Source organism: Hibiscus syriacus, unplaced genomic scaffold (assembly GCF_006381635.1).
Source record: "Hibiscus syriacus cultivar Baekdansim isolate YM2019G1 unplaced genomic scaffold, ASM638163v2 tig00111193_pilon, whole genome shotgun sequence".
NCBI lineage: Eukaryota > Viridiplantae > Streptophyta > Magnoliopsida > Malvales > Malvaceae > Hibiscus > Hibiscus syriacus.
Window position 1 is genome coordinate 490378 of NW_024063012.1, and position 19983 is coordinate 510360.

General features: G+C 35.4%; 1 protein-coding gene across 1 annotated transcript; it reads left to right on the forward strand.

The window, feature by feature from the left end:
* Positions 1–11591: 11591 nt before the first annotated feature.
* LOC120155531 (serine/threonine-protein kinase Nek5-like) lies at positions 11592–19050 on the forward strand. Its single transcript, XM_039167064.1, has 14 exons — positions 11592–11703; positions 11786–11852; positions 11959–12024; positions 12150–12196; positions 12303–12348; positions 12532–12612; positions 12694–12736; positions 12878–12927; positions 13948–14029; positions 14109–14158; positions 14595–14668; positions 15347–15398; positions 15482–16027; positions 16104–19050. Exons 1-14 carry the CDS (start codon positions 11606–11608, stop codon positions 18954–18956), a joined length of 4155 nt encoding a protein of 1384 aa, XP_039022995.1. The 5' UTR covers positions 11592–11605; the 3' UTR covers positions 18957–19050.
* Positions 19051–19983: the final 933 nt, after the last annotated feature.

Here is a 19983-nt window from a genome sequence, read left to right on the forward strand (position 1 = left end):
GCTATGACTACAAACAATCACATCCATCCATCCCCTCTCTATTATCGAGGTGATTTAGTCTAAATTTAATGAATTTGGAGTTGATTTAATTAAGTAAATTTAAATAAAAAAATGGACTTGAAATGAAATGATTCAGATATACAAATGATCAAACATTTGTCTTTCTTTTGTTTTGATGTCACCATTTGTATTAGAAACATTTACAATCAAATGATCAAATTCAACATTGTTTGCTTTAGGCTATGGACCATATGATAAATCACACTAATCATTAACTTCAAACATTTGCATTTATATAAAGAACAAAAGGACAAGAGACCATCATGATCAAACAAAAAACTACCCTCCTCCAAAAGAGAAGATGGAATCTTACAAGATTTATATTATAGTATGTCATTAAAGGGGGGGGGACACGTTAAAACATGGGAAATTAAGGGTCAATCCGTGGCTTCTTAGGGCTACCACCGTTATGGTGCAATGGATCTGGTCCTGATGGTACCGTCCTAAAGCTTTCTCTATTCACAGCACCGGTCGTCGATCCATCTTTTACCTTCCAATCAGCCTGCAGCAGCATCTGCAAGCACCGATGGCTTCATTAGTTTTTTTTTCAACAGTTAAAAAAAATAAAAAACAAAATAATGAACCTTTCTGTTTTGAGATGGCTTTTCATAGGAGCATCCATGGCCAGAAACGCAGCCTGTTAAACATGAAAAAGATTAGCACGTTCGCATTTAAAACGGGACCCCAAATGAAGAATAAAGAGAGGTCGAACTCGAACCACAAACGCCATGCAAGACCAGAAAGCATACGAGGAGGAGCACAGATGCCCTAGTAGCCATAGCAGATTAGCAAGAAAAATCTCTTAATAGCAAAACAAAACGAGAAAGAAGATAGAGAGGTGTGAAGAACACTAGGGGATGGTAGCTCCCAATTTATATAGCATTTGAAAGTAGTAAATGATTGCATGGTGCAGCCATTTTCACACATTTTCTTTGAGAAATGATTTCTGATATATGGCGCCGTTTCAAAAAAAAATGACAGTTATTGTCAACGTCATCCCACAAACGTACCAATGCAAATCGTATCTAATTATTGTTATAAAAGATGATAGTTTCATTTTTATATTTTCTTTCTCATAATCGTTGAACTTTGGAAAAAAACCTGGTTATATATACCGTGTTGGTTTCTGATTCCTTTTATTATATACTCCAAGTACTGCAACCGTAGATTTTGTTCTGAGTCCTTAAGAGGAATAAAGATCCCATTTGCACCGTAAGAACTGAGTAATTTTCTCGTGGAGAGTAAAGCTGATGATGGATAATTATGGTTAAATGGTGGTTTGTATTTATATTGGATGTGGGATTGATTGATGGTGATAGGTTGGCGCTCGCTGCTGTTAATCCAGAGGGAAATCTATTTAAGGGTTTTTATCCTTTACCGTGGGTCATATATACACCCATAAAGATGTGATTTTTCAACACTGATCTCAATTTAGTTTCGATCAAAGCACGGCGATTTGATCAAACTCACACGCCTTTAACGAATATTTATTTTTTTAACATCGTTTAATATATATTTTTTGAAATAACACCCTTTCGACTGAGCTGGCGAAAGACGCGTCCCTGAGGACACGCTTTACCTGTGTTTTCGCTGAGTTGGATGCCACGTGTGAAAGGCGCATCCCCGGGGACGCGCCTTTCGCCAGCTCGACTGCCACGTATTTTGTTTAATAATAAATATTTTATTTTTATTATTATTATAAATTAATAATATATTATGTAAAGTATTTCGATTATAATGTAAGAAGTATCAAATGTATTTTATTAATGTGTGTTAAAGGTGGAGTGAATTATCTACATTAATATGATAGAACAATATATGAAAACAAGTTTTGATTTTATTGTAGTTATAAGAAAAATGTATGAAATTATAATATTACACATATGGTTATATTATTATTTTTTATTTTGATTATCGATCTATTAATTTTGTCAGTTAATTATTTAAATGTTATCAATCTAGTCATCTCTTATCAATATTTAACGAAAATATTGATGCATAAGTTAATAAATTAGTATAATTACATATTTAATCTTCAAGACTTACATATTTTATGAAATTAGTCTTATTGAAAATTTAATTTAATAAATTTAATCCTCCAATCAGAACATGAAATGTGTCATCGTATACATAAATTTTTTAATAACTTTTAATTTGTTTAATTTAATATTTTTCTCTACTTAGAAGGTGGAATTATTATTATATTTTAAAAAAAATTATAACTAATAATATTAATTATTATATTAAATAAATATATTAAAAATATTTATGTATTTAAAAGTTAAAAAAATTATTTAGGTGTACATATATTGACAAATTATATAAATGCAATAACATTAAATTATTAGAAACAAAAACATTCATTTAAATACAATATTAATTACATAAGAGTTAACGGTTATATGATGATAACAGAGCTGGACATTTTTTCTATTGTGCCCGATATTTCTACAATGCCCACATCGTTTTTGTTCTGTTGACTTCTCCCGAATATCCATATCACAATGTATTCTAGTAGATTTTGGACGACCTGAGTCCCTCAATAGCAATGGATCTGATACAATTGTAAGCCAAGTTTGAATCTCATTTGGGTCTCTTTCGTTTCATATGGGCGGAAACTCAAATTCATATACCTTGAATACTTGTGAAAGTTTGTATACGGGATCAACATAATTTTTGTAGTCCAAATGCGAATGTGAGCAAGCAGCAATGACATGAGAGCACGGATATTTAAGTGCTTGAAAGAAACCACAATCGCACCACCTCTCTTGCAGATTAACTCTGAAAGAGTTAGCTCCAATCCCTTGCAGCGGGCGTGGCATTTCGGTTACACGAAACAATTCACGGGTGCGAGAAAAATTTGTAACTAACATCCCATTTGATGCAGCCACTTTTTTCTGTAAATCAACTACTAGTCTTGGGTGGTAAATATGTCCGTTTTGCATCCAAGTAAGAGCTTGTCCACCGAGCTTTGCAAAGAGTTGACCTAAACAAAAATAAGTCATTTTAACCAACGTCGTGACTGGTAAATGACACGCCCCCTTTAAGGTTGAATTTATTGCTTCAGCCAAGTTTGTTGTCATATGACCATAGTGATACCCCCCGTCATATGCATTTGTCCACATTTCTTTGCTGATGTCCATAATGTACTCGCACCCCTTCTTATTTTTTGCCAAACAACTCTTGTAGCATCGACTCAAACCTTTGAGGTAAGAGTTCGTAACCTAAGCCATTAGGAATATGTAATAGTTAATATGAAGTATAAATAAGTAATAAGAAATTGATAGAAAAATTGGGAAAAAGTAACATACCCATCCGCACGACTAACTGACGTTCATCGTTCTTCTTGTATTTTCCGTAATAGTTTGCAGCAATATGACGGACACAATAACGATGTTGAACATGTGGAGGTCTATACATTGTACCCAAAGAGTCCATTGTTGCTTTTATCCCGGCTCCTCGGTCTGAAATAATGCATACTCGTTCCCTGGTGACAACATGTAAACGTAAATTTTTAAGGAAAAAAGCCCAAGACTCAGTGTCTTCTCCTTGAACAAGGGCAAACACAACAGGAAGAATATTGCGGTTTCCATCTTGGACCACAGCCAATAATAAAACTTGCTTGTATTTCCCATACAAGAAAGTATCATCAATTTGGACAACTGGTTTACAGTACTTGACTGCATTAATACACTGAGGGTAAGTCCAAAAGACACGGTAAAATTGGCAGCGATCGCAAACCATTCGATCATTCACGTAATGATGTTGAGTTTTGAACTCAACAATTGTCCCGGGATTAAGTCTTTGCACAACATGAAACCAATTGGGCAGCTCGTTGTAAGAGGAATCCCATTCTCCATGAAGTTTGCAAATGGCATTCTGTTTTGCCAACCACGCTTTTTTATATGAGACAGTGTACCCATATTGTGACTGTATAGCAAAAATCAACACTGCAACAGCTATATGAGAGCTTTGCTTCACAATGGGCATGATTGCTTGACAAATAATGTTGGAGTCCAAGTTGGGATGATCCTGGTTTATACCTGCTGCACAACATGTATGAGGACCGTTGTATCTGGTTAGTTCACATAAGTTGTTCTTCCTCTTCCTCTTTGATACACAACCATCCATTGACATCCGTTGTCACGTTGGACGCAGTAGCAAACATATTTCTCCGTGTTAGATCGATCAACTCGGGACTTAACTGAGTTACGAATATTGTAACTCTTTATTGCCATCATTGCTTCCTTCTTCGATGCGAACTCCATTCCAATATGTAAATTACCGTCATTGACTAATGATTGAAGTCCATAGTTGCCAACATCAGGAAGATCTGGAAATTCAGGCTCATACATTGCATCATAATCAGCCTCATACATATGTGCAGGAAGTTCGGCTGGTGTTGTATTTATCGGAACGACATCCTCGTCATCATCAGAATGTACATTAAACTGTGGTGAGTTAGGTTCAACGAATAATCCCGTTTCAGCATCATCTGCACCTGGCTCTTCAAAGAGGTTCTTCTGGTGGAGATTAGGGTTCCTCCGATAATCCAATGTTGAGGTCAAATAAGTTCCCGCTTGCGTGTCCTCCCCTTGAACTTGAGGCCATTGTATCATGTGGGATGTGAATAGACTGTCGTCTCGTTGGCATTTCCATATGTAAGTCGAAAACATTGGCAGATGAATGTCTGCCCCTTGAAGTAAAAGAGATGTTGCCATATGGATTATTGGTGAAGCCACGTGGGTTGAGATCATAAGTAGTTGCAGATGAATGCCTTCCTATTGAACTTGATGGCATGGTATCCGGCGTTGGATCCGCCATTAATGATGTGAAATCATTACAGATCAGTTATGTCGAGCTATCAACTTGATCAGTTTGATATGCAATGCCAAAGTGAGAGGAATATGAGAGACTACGAGTTGCACGAACCTCAATAAAGTGGCATACATTTCAATAAGAGATTGTGAACTCCCCATATGAGCATTAACCATCATAGAAACATCATCATCGTTTGAAAGCTGAAATGATGTATACGTGAGCGAAAAAAGTTGAGTAGGAAATCTGTACTGAAGTGAAGATAGTCTTCTCTGGCCTGCTACACGAATCTTTAACAAATTTTTTGTGATTAACTCCTCAATTGTGATGTTTCTCTTCAAGGTTAAGGGGATATAATGATCTGACTCAAAAACAACCCCCTCTTCAGCTTCCTTAATTTCTCCATCATACAAAACAACAGCAGAAAGATGACTCATTTTCAGAGAATTTGAGAATTTAGAGTTTGGGAATTTGAGAATTTGAAAGCTTGTGAACTGAAGTTTGTTTTGAAAGTTTATAATACGTTGTATATAATATTGTCTATAATCGGAGTACTATTCACATGAAGGCGCGTTCCCGGGGGCGCGCCTTCCATTATTTTGTCAGAGAATATGTTATCATTGCCCTATTATGTCACTCATGTCCATCGGGGACACTAGATATATCAGTACCTATTATTTCTCAGGGGACTTGAAGGCGATTTCCCGGGGGGCGCCTTCCATTATTTTGTCAAAGAATATATTATCATTGCCCTATTATGTCACTCATGTCCCTCGGGGACACTATTCATATCAGTACCTATTATTTCTCAGGGGACTTGAAGGCGCGTTCCCGGGGGCGCACCTTCCATTATTTTGTCAGAGAATATGTTATCATTGCCCTATTATGTCACTCATGTCCCTTGGGGACACTAGATATATCAGTACCTATTATTTCTCAGGGGACTTGAAGGCGCGTTCCCGGGGGGCGCCTTCCATTATTTTGTCAGAGAATATATTATCATTGCCCTATTATGTCACTCATGTCCCTCGGGGACACTATTCATATCAGTACCTATTATTTCTCAGGGGACTTGAAGGAGCGTTCCCGGGGGGCGCCTTCCATTATTTTGTCAGAGAATATGTTATCATTGCCCTATTATGTCACTCATGTCCCTCGGGGACACTAGATGGATTGTGAAATCAGGTAAATTATAACCAAAATTTAACTTCTTTTGAAAGTTCAGCAAGTTAAGAATAACTTAAATTAAAATGTTATGTGAAGTTTGAATAAATTAGATAAAATGTTATGGATAAATTGAATAAATGTGAAGTGATAAGTTGATTGTGACATTGAAATTGTATGGAATGAGCATCGAGATGTTTTTACGAATAAATGTGAAGTGATAAGTTGATTTTAATGTATACGTTTTAATATATATATTAATGATAAAATCATATGTATGGATAAATTTAATTTCAATTTAAGTATTGTGAACTATAATTGGAATATAACTTTTAATTTCGAATACAATTGGAATATTAAGTTGAAATTTAATGTTAAATTTTGAATACAATAATTTATATTTTAATTTTAAATTTCGAATAATATAATTTGTATTTTAAAAACATTTATCAAACATTTAATGTTAAATGTGAATAAAAAATAACATTAAAAATATGTATGTAACAACCATGAAACATTTAAATAACTTGACCAAATTACATAAAATTCTGAAATTTAACTATTTAAATAACATTAAAATACAACTGGATCACCGATGTCGTCTTCTCGAATGAGTTCCACATGGCGGTGGTTGTCTATTTCGTAGAGGATTTCTTCGTGGAAACTTGTTCTTCAGTCTCCTCATCTTCACTATCATCATCAGCAGTATTTTCTTCATTTGGTGTAGATGACGCTGAAGGGCCTGTATAAAATAACGACCCTGGAGGAGTGCTAGTAATAATCCCACCGCTCCCCGGGAACTGTGAAAACTGTGGAAACATTGGCATCGATGTCTGTGATCCAGATGGAGATTGAGGTGTCTGCGGAGAAGCACCACCAGCAAATAAGATGCATATAAACCATATGCTGGATCATTAAACATAGTCGTATATGCACCTCCATATGGTATAAAACCCTGCGGGCTAGGCATGTAACCTGGCGGGCTAGGAATGTAACCCTGCGGGCTCGTAATGTAAACTGGTGGGCTTGGCATATGAAGTGAAGGGCTGGGCATGTACCCCTGTGGCATCGACGGATAAGGATGTTGTGGTGGGACTGATGCAGAACCGGTAGCGCCTTCTCTCCGTCCACGTGTCGGGGGACGATGATATTGAGACGGTTGACGTCTTTCTCGGTGCCTAGGAATGTTAACCCCTCGTGCTTCCGTCGAAAGTAGAAACGGCTTCCCATTTTCATTAAACCAGTCCATATAGTTATCCGTAACCATATGACCAGTTTCAGCGTAATATTGTCGAGGGGCCAACAATGTATATCGGTTCTCCTAAAGCGCAATCCAATCTCTGTGTCTCACCACCCAGTTAACATCTTTCTTTTCTCGTCTATCTATGTTATGCACATCGTCTAAATTCCTAGGTGCTCCAGGAATATATTGCGTACAACCATACTGACGGAGCATGCGATCAACTGGACGCCACTCAATAATAGCATAACATATAAGAGGTATAACCGATATCCATACCTCTAATGACCCACTAAGGTGGGGTGGGATGCAAGCTTTCACTTCATCGCTCGCATAAGGTATCCACTGAAACTGAAATATAAATATACAATTCAAATAAATAAAATATTCTAATTAAATCTAGCATTTTAAATTAAAATATTAATAATTAAACAAATTTAAAACATACCTCAAACCCAGCTTTCGTATCAATAAGTAAACGAATTTCCTCTAACTCAGCAGGTATACTTTTATGGTCCTTTCTTTTCATCGACCACCTATGAAATATAATATAAACTAAATATCACCCTATTTAATTAAAAATATTTAAATCAAAATTTAGTTCGAAAATTACCTCAACAATAAGGGGAATACGTATGGTTCATTCACGATCATGCATAAGAAAGGCATGCGGAACCACGCCCATGATTGTAGAAGCAGAAGACATCCACCGATAGTAGTTTTCTTATAATTCGTCGCCCGACACATTTTCTAAAGAGAAATGCCAAAACTGCAGCGCCCCAACTATATCTTCCAGCTTCATCAAAATCGATCAGATGCTGCAACCACATACAATGCACCTGGTTGCGAGATTTGTCGGGCATCAATATTCCTCCAATTATTCGTAGAATATATGCCCGAGCACATGCCTTTGCTTGATCCTCTGAAGCATTTTCATTTAAAACCTCAAAATTAGCTTTCAACCAAGATAAAGCTATTCTACCTCCATTAAACTCTGGCGGAGCAGCTCCAAGATAATCAATGCACATTGACTGCCAATCACCATCCGCCATACCACACATCATATTTCCGTCGACGGGAAGCCCCAGATGCATAGAGACATCCTCCAATGTAATTGTGGCCTCTCCACATGGAAGGTGAAAAGTGTGTGTCTCGGGCCTCCACCTCTCAATCAGTGCAGAAATTAGGACAAGTTCGAGTTTGCAACCGCCAATAATTGTTGCAATATACCCAAACCCGGCAGAAGCCAAATATGGCAAAATACGTTCTGGTGTTGGTATACGTGGATTTTTAATAAAAGTCTCTAAAATACGATCAGTATCCTAAATAATATACATTATAAAAAATAAAAATTAATATAAATTCATAATAACTTTAAAATAAAAATAAATTTAAATATTAACATTATAAAAGATATTACCATATCGCTAAAATGTCTGGAGATATGATCAATATCCAATCGCAACAGCATTTTATTTTCCATTATAACTGTAGACAAAACAATATAATTAGCACAAAAAAATTAATAATTCTAAATAAATAATAATTATATAAATATTATTTTAATAAAAAAATAATATTTACATAAATATATTAATATAAAATATAATAACTATTTAAAAAAATACTAACATAAAAATAAATTTCTTACTATTAATAACAAATTTAAAACTCAAATAGTTAGAGAATTTGAGTTATATAAGAGAGGAGAATATGATTTTGGTGTGAAGAATGAGGAAGGGTTGAGGGGGTTTATATAGGGGAGGAGGGGGGTAGTTAGGGAAAACGGATGGGGGCATTTATGGCATTTAATGAAGGCACGTCCCGGGGATGCGCTTTCCACACGTGGCAGTCGAGTCAGTGAAGGCGCATCCCCGGGATGCACCTTCCACACGTGGCATCCAACTCAGCGAAAACACGGATAAAACGCGTCCCCGGGGACGCGCCTTTCACCAGCTCAGCCGAAAGGGTGCCACTTCGAGAAATATATATTAAACAGTATCAAAAAGGTAAATATTCGTTAAAGACGTGTAAGTTTGGTCAAATCGACTCAAAGCACAGTCTATAAGATTTTTGTTAAAAGAGTAATGATGATGGTATTTGAAATATTATATTTCTGATTTCGAAACTCTTGTTGTTAGTATCTTCAGAGCAAAATATTTCCTGGAAAGCATTTTCTTGGAAGTCTGCCAAGGCAATAACCCATCTTTTGTCGCCTACAATTGCTTGTTCATGGCAGGAACCCCCCCTTTCGTGGATTCTATTCCTTTCTAGGTTTGGAAGATATGAAGGTGCAGGAATTATTTGCAGCTGATGGCAAGTTGTGGGATAAGTGTGTTAGCTCATGTTGTGGCCTTGATGAGGACTTAAATCACGTTCTAATCAGATGCTCTATAGCCCAAGAAGCTTATGTTTCCTGTTCATCATTGAGCATGGTTGGCAGCAAATAATATTTTTATGGCAGCATTTCCTAGTGTTGATTCCTGTTGATGAACAATTGAATTAAATTAATTTGGATCGAAAATCACAATTGATAGTTGTACGACAACTATTGACCGATATTAAGATACTCTATTCCTATAAGGAGAAAAAAATAATATAGGGAGAGCAGTTAAATGAACATTTCATCGCGATATCTATATTAACTCAGGTGGAGTTGTTTTCTTTCAAAGTTAAATGAACATTTTAGATTTTACAAAGTTATCTCAAAGGCATATATACACTTTATATGTGTATGAATTTAAATACAAAGTTATCTCAAAGGCATATCTCAAAGTTAAATAATATCCAATGTAATTCTTTGACCAACGTTTTTCGTCATTAGCTAGTGGTATCTTTTGGTTTTATAAATTGAATAAATTACATCATTAATCACTAAACTTTAAAAGTTTTTAATTTAATCATTCAACTTTTGAAATTCTCATATTTTAATTACAATGACTTTTTTTATTAATATTTATGTATGATGTGGTATTTATTATTATTATATTATTATAGGATTAAAATATTTAATTAAAATTTCAAAATTGTATTTAAATTAAAAAATATTTTCAAAATCCTAAATTACAACCCCAACCCCACGTCATCGTCACTCTCACCATTACCAGCCTCTCCGATCAGCCCCTCCCTTTCTGACTATTAGGTGAGGTCATGAGAACTCGCTTCCAGCTGGTGAAGCAGAAAGTTCTACTTCAATAGCCCCCCTTGGGTATGGCCACGAGCCCACGAGTGTTGGCCAATCAAGAGTTTCTGAAAGATCAAGTTCACGGCATTGTTCTTCACGTTCTCGCATGGTCTCCTCAGGGAGAACTGGGGACGAGACCAGGGGAATCTGGTTATAGAAACATCACACATGATAGTAGTGATCCTCAATCTACTGTCAGCAGAATTCAATTCGAACTTGACACCTTATTTTGGATGATAGTCGGAAGGGAAAAGACTAATAGGAAAGGCTGGTAATGGTGAGGGTGACGGTGGAAATGGGATTGTGATTTGAGAGTTTGGGAAATATTTTTTATTTAAATATAATTTTAAAATTTCAATTTAATTAATATTATTTTAATCATATATTAATAAAATAATAATAATAAATACTATATTATACATAAATATTAATAAAATAAATTATGATGATTAAAATATGAGAATTTTTAAAGTTGAGCAATTAAATTAAAAAATTTAAAGTCCAGTGATGAATGATGTAATTTAACTAATTTATAAATGTAAAAGGTACTACTTACCTACTTGATGTGCCACGTAGCAAGCCATATGTCCTTTTGTTATCTTTATTACTAACTTATCATATCATCAAACTAATAATATTTAATATTTTAGTGGTCAATACGCTATAAAATAATAATAAAAATAATCAATATGTTATAAATAATAATATAAATAAATAAAATATTACTTTTAAAATTCCATGATCAAAAGTGAATACTTATAAAACAAAAGTGACCATTTCAATAGTTTATCCGAAATAATGCTGAGAGTGAAATAAAATAGGGAAGGTTTTAAAGAATTCAACAGCAATGAAGAAAGAAAAAGGCGGTTACGACCGTCGGCGAAGATTTCGATGACTTTGAAAAATGCTGATATTTCAAAACGAGTCGTTTGGATATTGATGAAATGCACCGGCAGGATTGGTGGCGAAGCGAAGATTCCGGCAACTGCTTCGAGATCCGGAGAAAAATATGTCAAAACGAAAATGAGTTTTCAAAACAATTTTCCGCTGCTCCTTTTTTTTGAATTTTTTGTTTTTGTTTTTTTTTTATAAAAATCATACAAGAAAAAAAAAGGACAGCCAGTAAAGAGTTAATAGCAATGGAATCGAGATTGGATCATTACGAGATCATGGAACAAATCGGCCGTGGAGCTTTTGGCGCTGCCATTCTCGTTTATCACAAGACCGAGAAGAAAAAGTACTTTTTATATGTTTTTGAATTTCTCAATTTCTAATTTTAATTGCTTATTTTGATTGGTTGAACTTTTTTTTAATTGTAGGTATGTGTTGAAGAAGATCAGATTGGCGCGGCAAACGGAGCGTTGTAGGAGTTCTGCACATCAAGAAGTTAGTTTATACATCTTTTTAAACACTTCAGTCTGTTTCCGCGTTAAAGCAATAGCGAGTTTAATATTCCAACTTACAATCTAGTTTCGATTATTGTGAACTGTAGATGGCACTTCTTTCGCGAATTCAACACCCTTACGTTGTTCAATTTAAGGAAGCCTGGGTTGAGAAAGTAAGATACCAGACTATTTTTTTCTGCTAGGATTCTCGATTCAAAATCTGCTTATACTTTTAGCTTGTTGAGTACGTGACTGCCTTTTTTTTAATTTCATTTTGAGTTTTGTAATTGTTATGTAGGGTTGCTATGTTTGCATTGTTACTGGATACTGCGAAGGTGGAGATATGTGAGTTTCTGTATTTGTACGAGAACTTGATTCGGAGTGTTTTTGTTTTTACAAATCCTGCAAAAGTTGCATTGTCTAAATATTGTTCTGTTTAACGTTCTAACAGGGCTGAATTGATGAAAAAATCAAATGGGATCTATTTCCCCGAGGAGGTAATCTAATTTCTCTACGCCTATTGATTTTACAAGTTAGTTTCTTTTAGAGTCGTGTGGCATGGTGAAAGGTTCCCCGTTGAGGTTTCGGGCCTCCCTGGTCCCCATGACCCCATCTAATTGTGGAAGATGGTAAGTGGTTATGACTTACAGCTAATTCCAATGTTTATGAACATTGTGCAGAAGCTCTGCAAGTGGTTTGTGCAGCTACTTCTGGCAGTTGAATATCTGCATTCAAATTTTGTTTTGCATCGTGACATAAAGGTACCAATGTTAATTCACATTGGTCTTTCTATTAAATTAATGTTTTATGGACTGACACTGACTTAATCACTTTCTCGGTAGTGTTCCAATATTTTTCTTACCAAAGATGAAGATGTCAGGCTAGGTGAGTTTGTCTTTTTCCTTTTCTTCTTGGTTTCTTAGAGGTTTTCTCTTTTTCTTTGTTTCCTATTATGTTAGATATCCTACCTTATTGTCTATTCTGAGATTTTTATCCTAAACTTCTTTCTGGTCTGTACTGGTTTAGGGGATTTTGGGCTTGCTAAAACTCTAAAGGCAGATGATTTGGCTTCCTCGGTATGTACTTTGTAATGAAATGACTTTTTGACATACATGTTCTTTTTAATCCTTTTTCAACCATGTCCAAAGATGGAAAAGAATTCTTTTGGATCATTTCTTTTAGCAAATTTATTCCTTATCTTCCTACTGTGGGGTATAATATGCTTATGCTATAAAGCTTGAAAATGCAGTTTTGTCTTAATATTTGTGTTCTGTTGGCTGATGCCTCAATTTCTTTCACTTTTATGGAAAAATTTCTTGCATGGTAGCATATTACCCATATTCTCTAATTGATAACATATTCCACTCTTCTACATTGGCTGTGACAGTCTAACATAGTAACATTTTCTGGAAAAATAATATGATTGGTTAAAATGAACAGGCATACTGTGTGCAAAGCTTTCTGTTAAACTCATTGCTAATTTTACTTTTATCTACTGAGAACAAGTTTTAACGAATTGTTGAGTAAAATTCATTAATAATCTCTTAATCATTTTTAAGGAAAGAATTAAAGCAAAAAGGGATCACTTGGTGACACCTTAGTATTTTTTGGGATTGATGGCTTCATTATTTAGGAATTGAAATAAGTGTGTTACATTTGATGATAGGAGAGATGTATTTAACATTTTTAATGGTCTTGTATTTATAATTTATTGTAAAAGAGCCTAAAATTTGTGCAATACCTACTGCAGTGCCTTAAATTAACTGTCATTTATGTTTTTTTGATCTAAAGACATTGTTTATAACTGTATTATTGGGTTAGATTTTGTACTCCTCAATCCCCGCACTCATACTCAATACATTTGCACAAAGGAAGTGGGGAGGAGGGAGTTGAAACCTGCACCTTGAGCCTCCAATGCCATGAGTATGAGAACAACCACTAGTCTAGAACTCTGTATTCTCAAACCCTTATATTGACAATCAACAATATTTGTTTACCTTTGATATTTTTATTTTTTTTGCATTTATTCTTATATTAGAATGTGCTAATTATTTTTAGTTCCAGTGCTAGTTAAAGTTGTTTTGTACGTACCTCAGGTGGTTGGAACTCCCAATTACATGTGTCCTGAACTGCTTGCAGATATTCCTTATGGTTTTAAGTCTGATATCTGGTCTCTGGGTATGTGTATTTTCTCGAGTGTTTGACATAGACAAATGTATACATATATACATAAGTTGAATTGCTTCTTGTTGAACAGGGTGCTCTATGTATGAGATGGCTGCTCGTCGCCATGCTTTTAAAGCTTTTGTAAGAGTTCTTGCAATTCTTTTGGTTGAATCATTTTCTTCTGTTCAGGAATGAGCTTACTCAGTTTACGCCATTCTGATGAATGGTACTTTCATTTGATGTCATTTTAAAGGGATATTAAAAAAATTCTTTTCCCCCCTTTTGCATTATTGTGGAATTTATTCCCATTGCCAAATATAATGAAACTTTCTATCTGTCGGTTATCTGAATTGGGAATAATATGTAGCACCTTTGCTATGTTCATAACTGTTTTCCATGAATTCTGCCCTCCACTCTTTAAAATAATGCTTTCAATGTAGTTAATGTCATCTTATTGTCTAGTGTGATGTGATGTCCTTTGAGAGGTTTTCCATAAACTACTAATTGTATGCCTCCACTAACCATGCAAATTATGCAAATTTAATTCAATTAATTTTTATTAAACTTCTTGTTCTAGGACATGGCAGGGTTGATAAGCAAGATAAATCGTTCCTCTATCGGCTCTTTGCCTTCTTGCTATTCTCCATCATTGTAAGTCTCAATATTATTTTTAGAGCTCTCACTTATTGTACGTTCTCATGATAACTGAGTTGTCTTTGTGATTTTTCATGCTCTGACAGTGCTTTTCTACCCTTGCATGTTTCTTCATTTGCTTTTAATTTTTCTTTTATGCTATGTTTGGTAGGAGTGTTATTTTTTCCTCATGTTTTAGTACCTAAGTTAGCAATAAACTAGCATCACTTGGTATTTAGCCACCCACCTGACTTAATTTGAATAAAGAGAGAATGTATATTACTTATTTTGAATAGGTACTATTTTTTACTTGAGTTTTTACTCATCTTTCTAACTTCAAGTTTAGATTTATTCTATTTCTTTCGTAGTTATGAAAAACTATTTTAAAACTCATGTAATAATTAAGCTTTTTCCTTATGTTAATACTTATGTACCTAACATGACATTAGGTTTCAATAATGTGCAGATCTCTTGATCAATTTTTTTCTTACAGATCTAGGAATTTTAAATTTGGATTCTTGGAAATTTGTTTCTTCCCTTTATTAGGCAAAAAATAGTGAATTTTCATTTATAATCCCAAGGGACTCAGTGATCTGTATTTGGTAGTAACACCAAACATGATTAATGCTATATATTTTGTCAAGTCATCAAGTCCTCACTGCATGATTGTTAATCTGTTTAATGTTACATGCACAGGAAAGCAGTTATCAAGGGCATGCTAAGAAAGAATCCAGAGCATCGACCAAGTGTAAGAGTTTCTTTTTGCTTAATTCTAACGATTCTCCACATGCAGGACTTCAGTGTAACATTTTGAGTTTTCACCTTGACTAGGCATCAGAGCTTTTGAAGCACCCTTATTTGCAGCCATACGTTGATAAGTATAGTCCATCATTCAGCTTCCTTTCGAAGAACTGCTGCGTGGATAAGCATATTACCACTGGTCGTGGTAATAGGAAAAATTTCGCCGAGAGTCAAAGTAATGGTAAATCCACTGACATGGATTCCAATTCTAAGGAAGAAGAGATCTGTTCCATTATATTCACTGGTAAAATTGATGAAAAAGGAATGCCGGAATCTTCTCAGGTGGAACAGGGATCTAATGTTCCATCAAAGCAACTAAAAACCATCAAAAGCATAGTAACGACTTTGAAAGAAGGGAAAGTAAGAGAAAGTGGTTCCCCTATGAGAGGTAGCCGTACAAAAGCTGCAGGTGGATTGACTCAAAGAAATAATATAGAGGCGTCACCCAAAGTTCTCAAATCTCCTGCTCCAACTCCAGGTTCAAAATCTAATGCAAATACACCAACTGTTGCTTCAGCGAAATTACTATTAGATTGTGCAAACAAGATGCCGGGATCACACCATTTGAAGCAGCAGGTATGACTACCACTTAATGGTATAATCTTAATCTAATTTGTTGTTGGTGTCCTCACTTTGCAAAGTTCCTCTCCAGTTAGGTGTAATTGAACCCTCTTCCCCTAAGACCAAACCTAGACAAGAAGGGTTTCTTCCACCTGCAATGGGGAAACATGTTGCTGAAGATGATCTGCCTTCTAAAAACAGAATTACTTCCAATGTTGCAAGAAGATCATCTGTTACAGTAAAAATGAAGCATGCTGGAAGTGATGTTTCAAATGGGGCAAGTAACAGAACCTTAGGATCTTCAGAAGCAAACCAGGGTTGTGAGGCTATTTCCCACCAACTGCCTAACGGTTACCCTACAAATGCTTCTGGTGTGGTAAAACAAGACACTGAGATAGCACTAAGTGGGGCTACCAAGACGGTGCAGACAGAAAACAGCACTTCTGTCTCACCTGCAACCTCAATTCAAGCACTTGAGGTTTGCGATGGTGCAACAACCACTTTTATTGACACAACAAAACAGACGCAGGATCATCAGATGATTGCCGACATCAAGAGCTTTGAATCACATCCACCATGCTGCTCACCTGCTCTGAAATCAGAGATGCATGAGGTTCTGTTGAAAGAAGGCTACAGATTCGATCATGAATCTGTCATGTTTTCAACTGAAGAATCTGGTCCAGCTCAGGCTCATTTCACTTCAGTTGATGAAAAAGCGAGTCCAGATGCCCCTTTGGACCTTCCATACTCGATTTCTGAAGAAAATTTTGTTAATAAGGATGAGACTACTGCAACCAGGACAATTAGTAGGGATGGTGCTCATTTAAAGCAGACATTTAGTAGGGATGATACTCCTTTAAGCCGAACAAGTAGTAGGAATGATTCCCCTATGAGTAGCCCAAGTAGTAAAGGTGGTGCCCGTATGAGCAGCAGCTCAAGCACTTGGGAGTATGCTCCAATTACCAGGCCAAGTAGCAGTAATGATGCTCCTATAAGCAGTTTAAATATTAGAGATGATGCCCCTATAAGCTGGTTAAGTATTGGGGAAAATTACCCTTTAAGTGGACCAACTGCTGGGGAAGATTCCCCCACTAGAAGACTAAGTAGCAGTGATGATGCCCCATTAAGCAGGTTAAGTATAAGGGACGATGCCCCTACAAGCAGGTTAAGCATTGTGGAAAATGTCCCTGTAACTTGGGAAGATTGCCTCACCATCAGGCTGGATGAAACTATGGCAGGCGGACCTAGTAGTAAGGTTGATGTGATGCTTCATTCAAATCTTTCTTTGCCTGCCAGTGGTGAGGATAAGTTCACTATATTGGGACTTCCCTCATCAATTGCAGAAACTGTGCCTTGCATTGCCTCATCAATTTCATCCAGCCCGAAGAATTCACAACCAGATAGAGGAACAAATGTGTGCGATTCAACAGTCGAAACACCAGATACTGCTTGTCCTCCAGCATTTGATGATGATGTTATCTATGTTATAAGGCAAGGTAACTTCCCTGTTGGCATTGAGCAGTCCCGTGATGGAAAAGTAGAAATGGGTGTTCAAAATGTGGATGTTGAGAAACTCATAAATGCTGCGATGGATGAATTGGGTTCAAGAAATATTACTAGAGCAGTGACCCCTACATCAAGTTTCTCTGAGGCAATAAGTTCAACACCAAATGTTTCGGATGGTTCTGGTGACAAAGAAATAGGTGGTAGGAACTCTATTCCCTATGGTGTTAAAGAAATGGATACTAGGTATTGCACTTCCTCATCTCCAGAACTCATAAATGTTGTGAGGGATGAATTGGATATGAGAACCATAACTAGTCCAGTGGTTCTTATGTCAAGTTGCTCTGAAGCTTTAAGTTCAAGATTAAATGCTTCAGATTATTCTGGCGTCGAAGAACTGGATGTTAGGAACTCCATTCCCTCTGGTGTTAAAGAAATGGATACTAGGAATTCTGTTCCTTCATCTCCAGAACATGTAAATGTTGCTAAGGATGAACTGGATATGACAAATACGACTAGTCCCGTGACAGTTGCGTCAAATTTATTTGGAGCTTTAAGTTCAACCCCAAATCCCTCTGGTGTTAAAGAAATGGATATAGGCAACTCCATTTCTTCATCTCCAGAACCCATAGAAGTTGTGAGGAATGAATTGGATATAAGAAAGTCGACTAGTCCAGTGACCGTTACATCAAATTTCTCTGAAACTTCAAGTTCAACACCAAATATTTTGGATTATTCTGGTGTCAAAGAAATGGAGGGTAGGAACTCTGTTCCCACTGGTGCTCAAGAAATGGATATTGGGAACATCATTTCCTCATCTCCAGAACCCATGAATGTTGTGAGGGATGAATTGGATATAAGAAACATGACTAGTCGAGCAATCCTTGCATCAAGTTCCTCTGAAGCTTCAAGTTCAACACCAAATATTTCGGATTGTTCTGGTGTCAAAGAAATGGATGTCAGGAATTCCGTTCCCTCTGTGGTTCAAAAAACGGATGTTGTGAACTCCATTTTCTCATCTCCAGAACCCATAGATGTTGTGATAGATGAATTCAATGTGAGAACCATGGCTAGTCCAGTGACCCTGGCATCAAGCTGCTCTGAAGCTTTAAGTTCAACACCAAACGTCTCAGATAATCCTGGCGTTATAGAAACGGAGGTTAGGAACTCCAGTACCTCATCTCTAAAATCCAAGTCATTGGAGCCTGTGAAGACACCGGCAAAGGAAACTTTGGATGTCAATTCTTTTAGGCAAAGGGCAGAAGCACTTGAAGGGCTTCTTGAATTGTCAGCTGAGTTACTGCATCAAAACAGATTGCAAGAGCTCTCCGTCGTTTTGAGGCCTTTCGGCAAAGCTTTGGTGTCCCCAAGGGAGACGGCGATCTGGTTATCAAAGAGTATGAAAGGAATGATGACTGAGGACCGCGAACGGAGTTCATGAAGTACCTGTTTCCGGGATGAGCTTTCTTTTTCTCTTTGCTAACTTATTCACATTGCTGTTGTATTTGTTAACTCCTTAATCACAACGTTTATCTCCTTTCACCTCTCTCTGTAGTTCTCTGGTAGCATTATCATTGTACAATTGTAAATGCAAACTGCTTGTCCAAACAAATGCATGAATATGGTATAGAAATAGAATCACGTTGAATGCAAACCAAAGTGAAATTGCTACGGTTTTTATTTGTTTACTGTATCCTCATGGCATTGTAATATAATTTTCTGAATCAACTCAATTAGGCGTTTTCAAAACTCGGATCGACTAAAAAAATTGAATTTTTATATTCAATTTGGCTTGAATTGACTTGTAATATCATAAATTTGACTCGATTTGAAAAAAATTAAATTTGAGTAAAATTATAAAATAGATTTGAATAATTTGAAACTTTTAGTAATTAATAGATTAATTTACAAGTTTGAATTGAGTCCTCCAACTCTGAATAATATATATATAGAAAATCGTTTAAAGTTGGAAAGTAAATTAAACGTCCGTTTGTTTTTCAGAAAACATAATCCAGAAAATGAATTATATTTCCAGGAAAAACACTTTTTGGAAATCATTTTATAATGTTTGGATGATGTTGTGTAATTCATTTTTCATTAGTTGGTAATTTTTTTAAATTTTTTTTATTATAAACATCAAATGTAATAAATAATATTATTTATTAATAAAATAATAATATTATTTTCAAATATTATAATAATTTATCTAATATTATTTTTAATGTCAATATTATTATTAAATATTATATCTATAATTTTAAATAAAAATATTAATATTATTATATTTTATTAGAATAAAAATATTATAATTATATTAAATATTTATTAAAATAAAAAATAATATGTTGTTAAGTATATTAATTACTTATTAAAACGATTATATTACTCCTCTATTAAAAGTTATAATATTAAAATAAGTATATTATATTATATTTTAAAATATATATTTTAAATATTTAACAATTCAA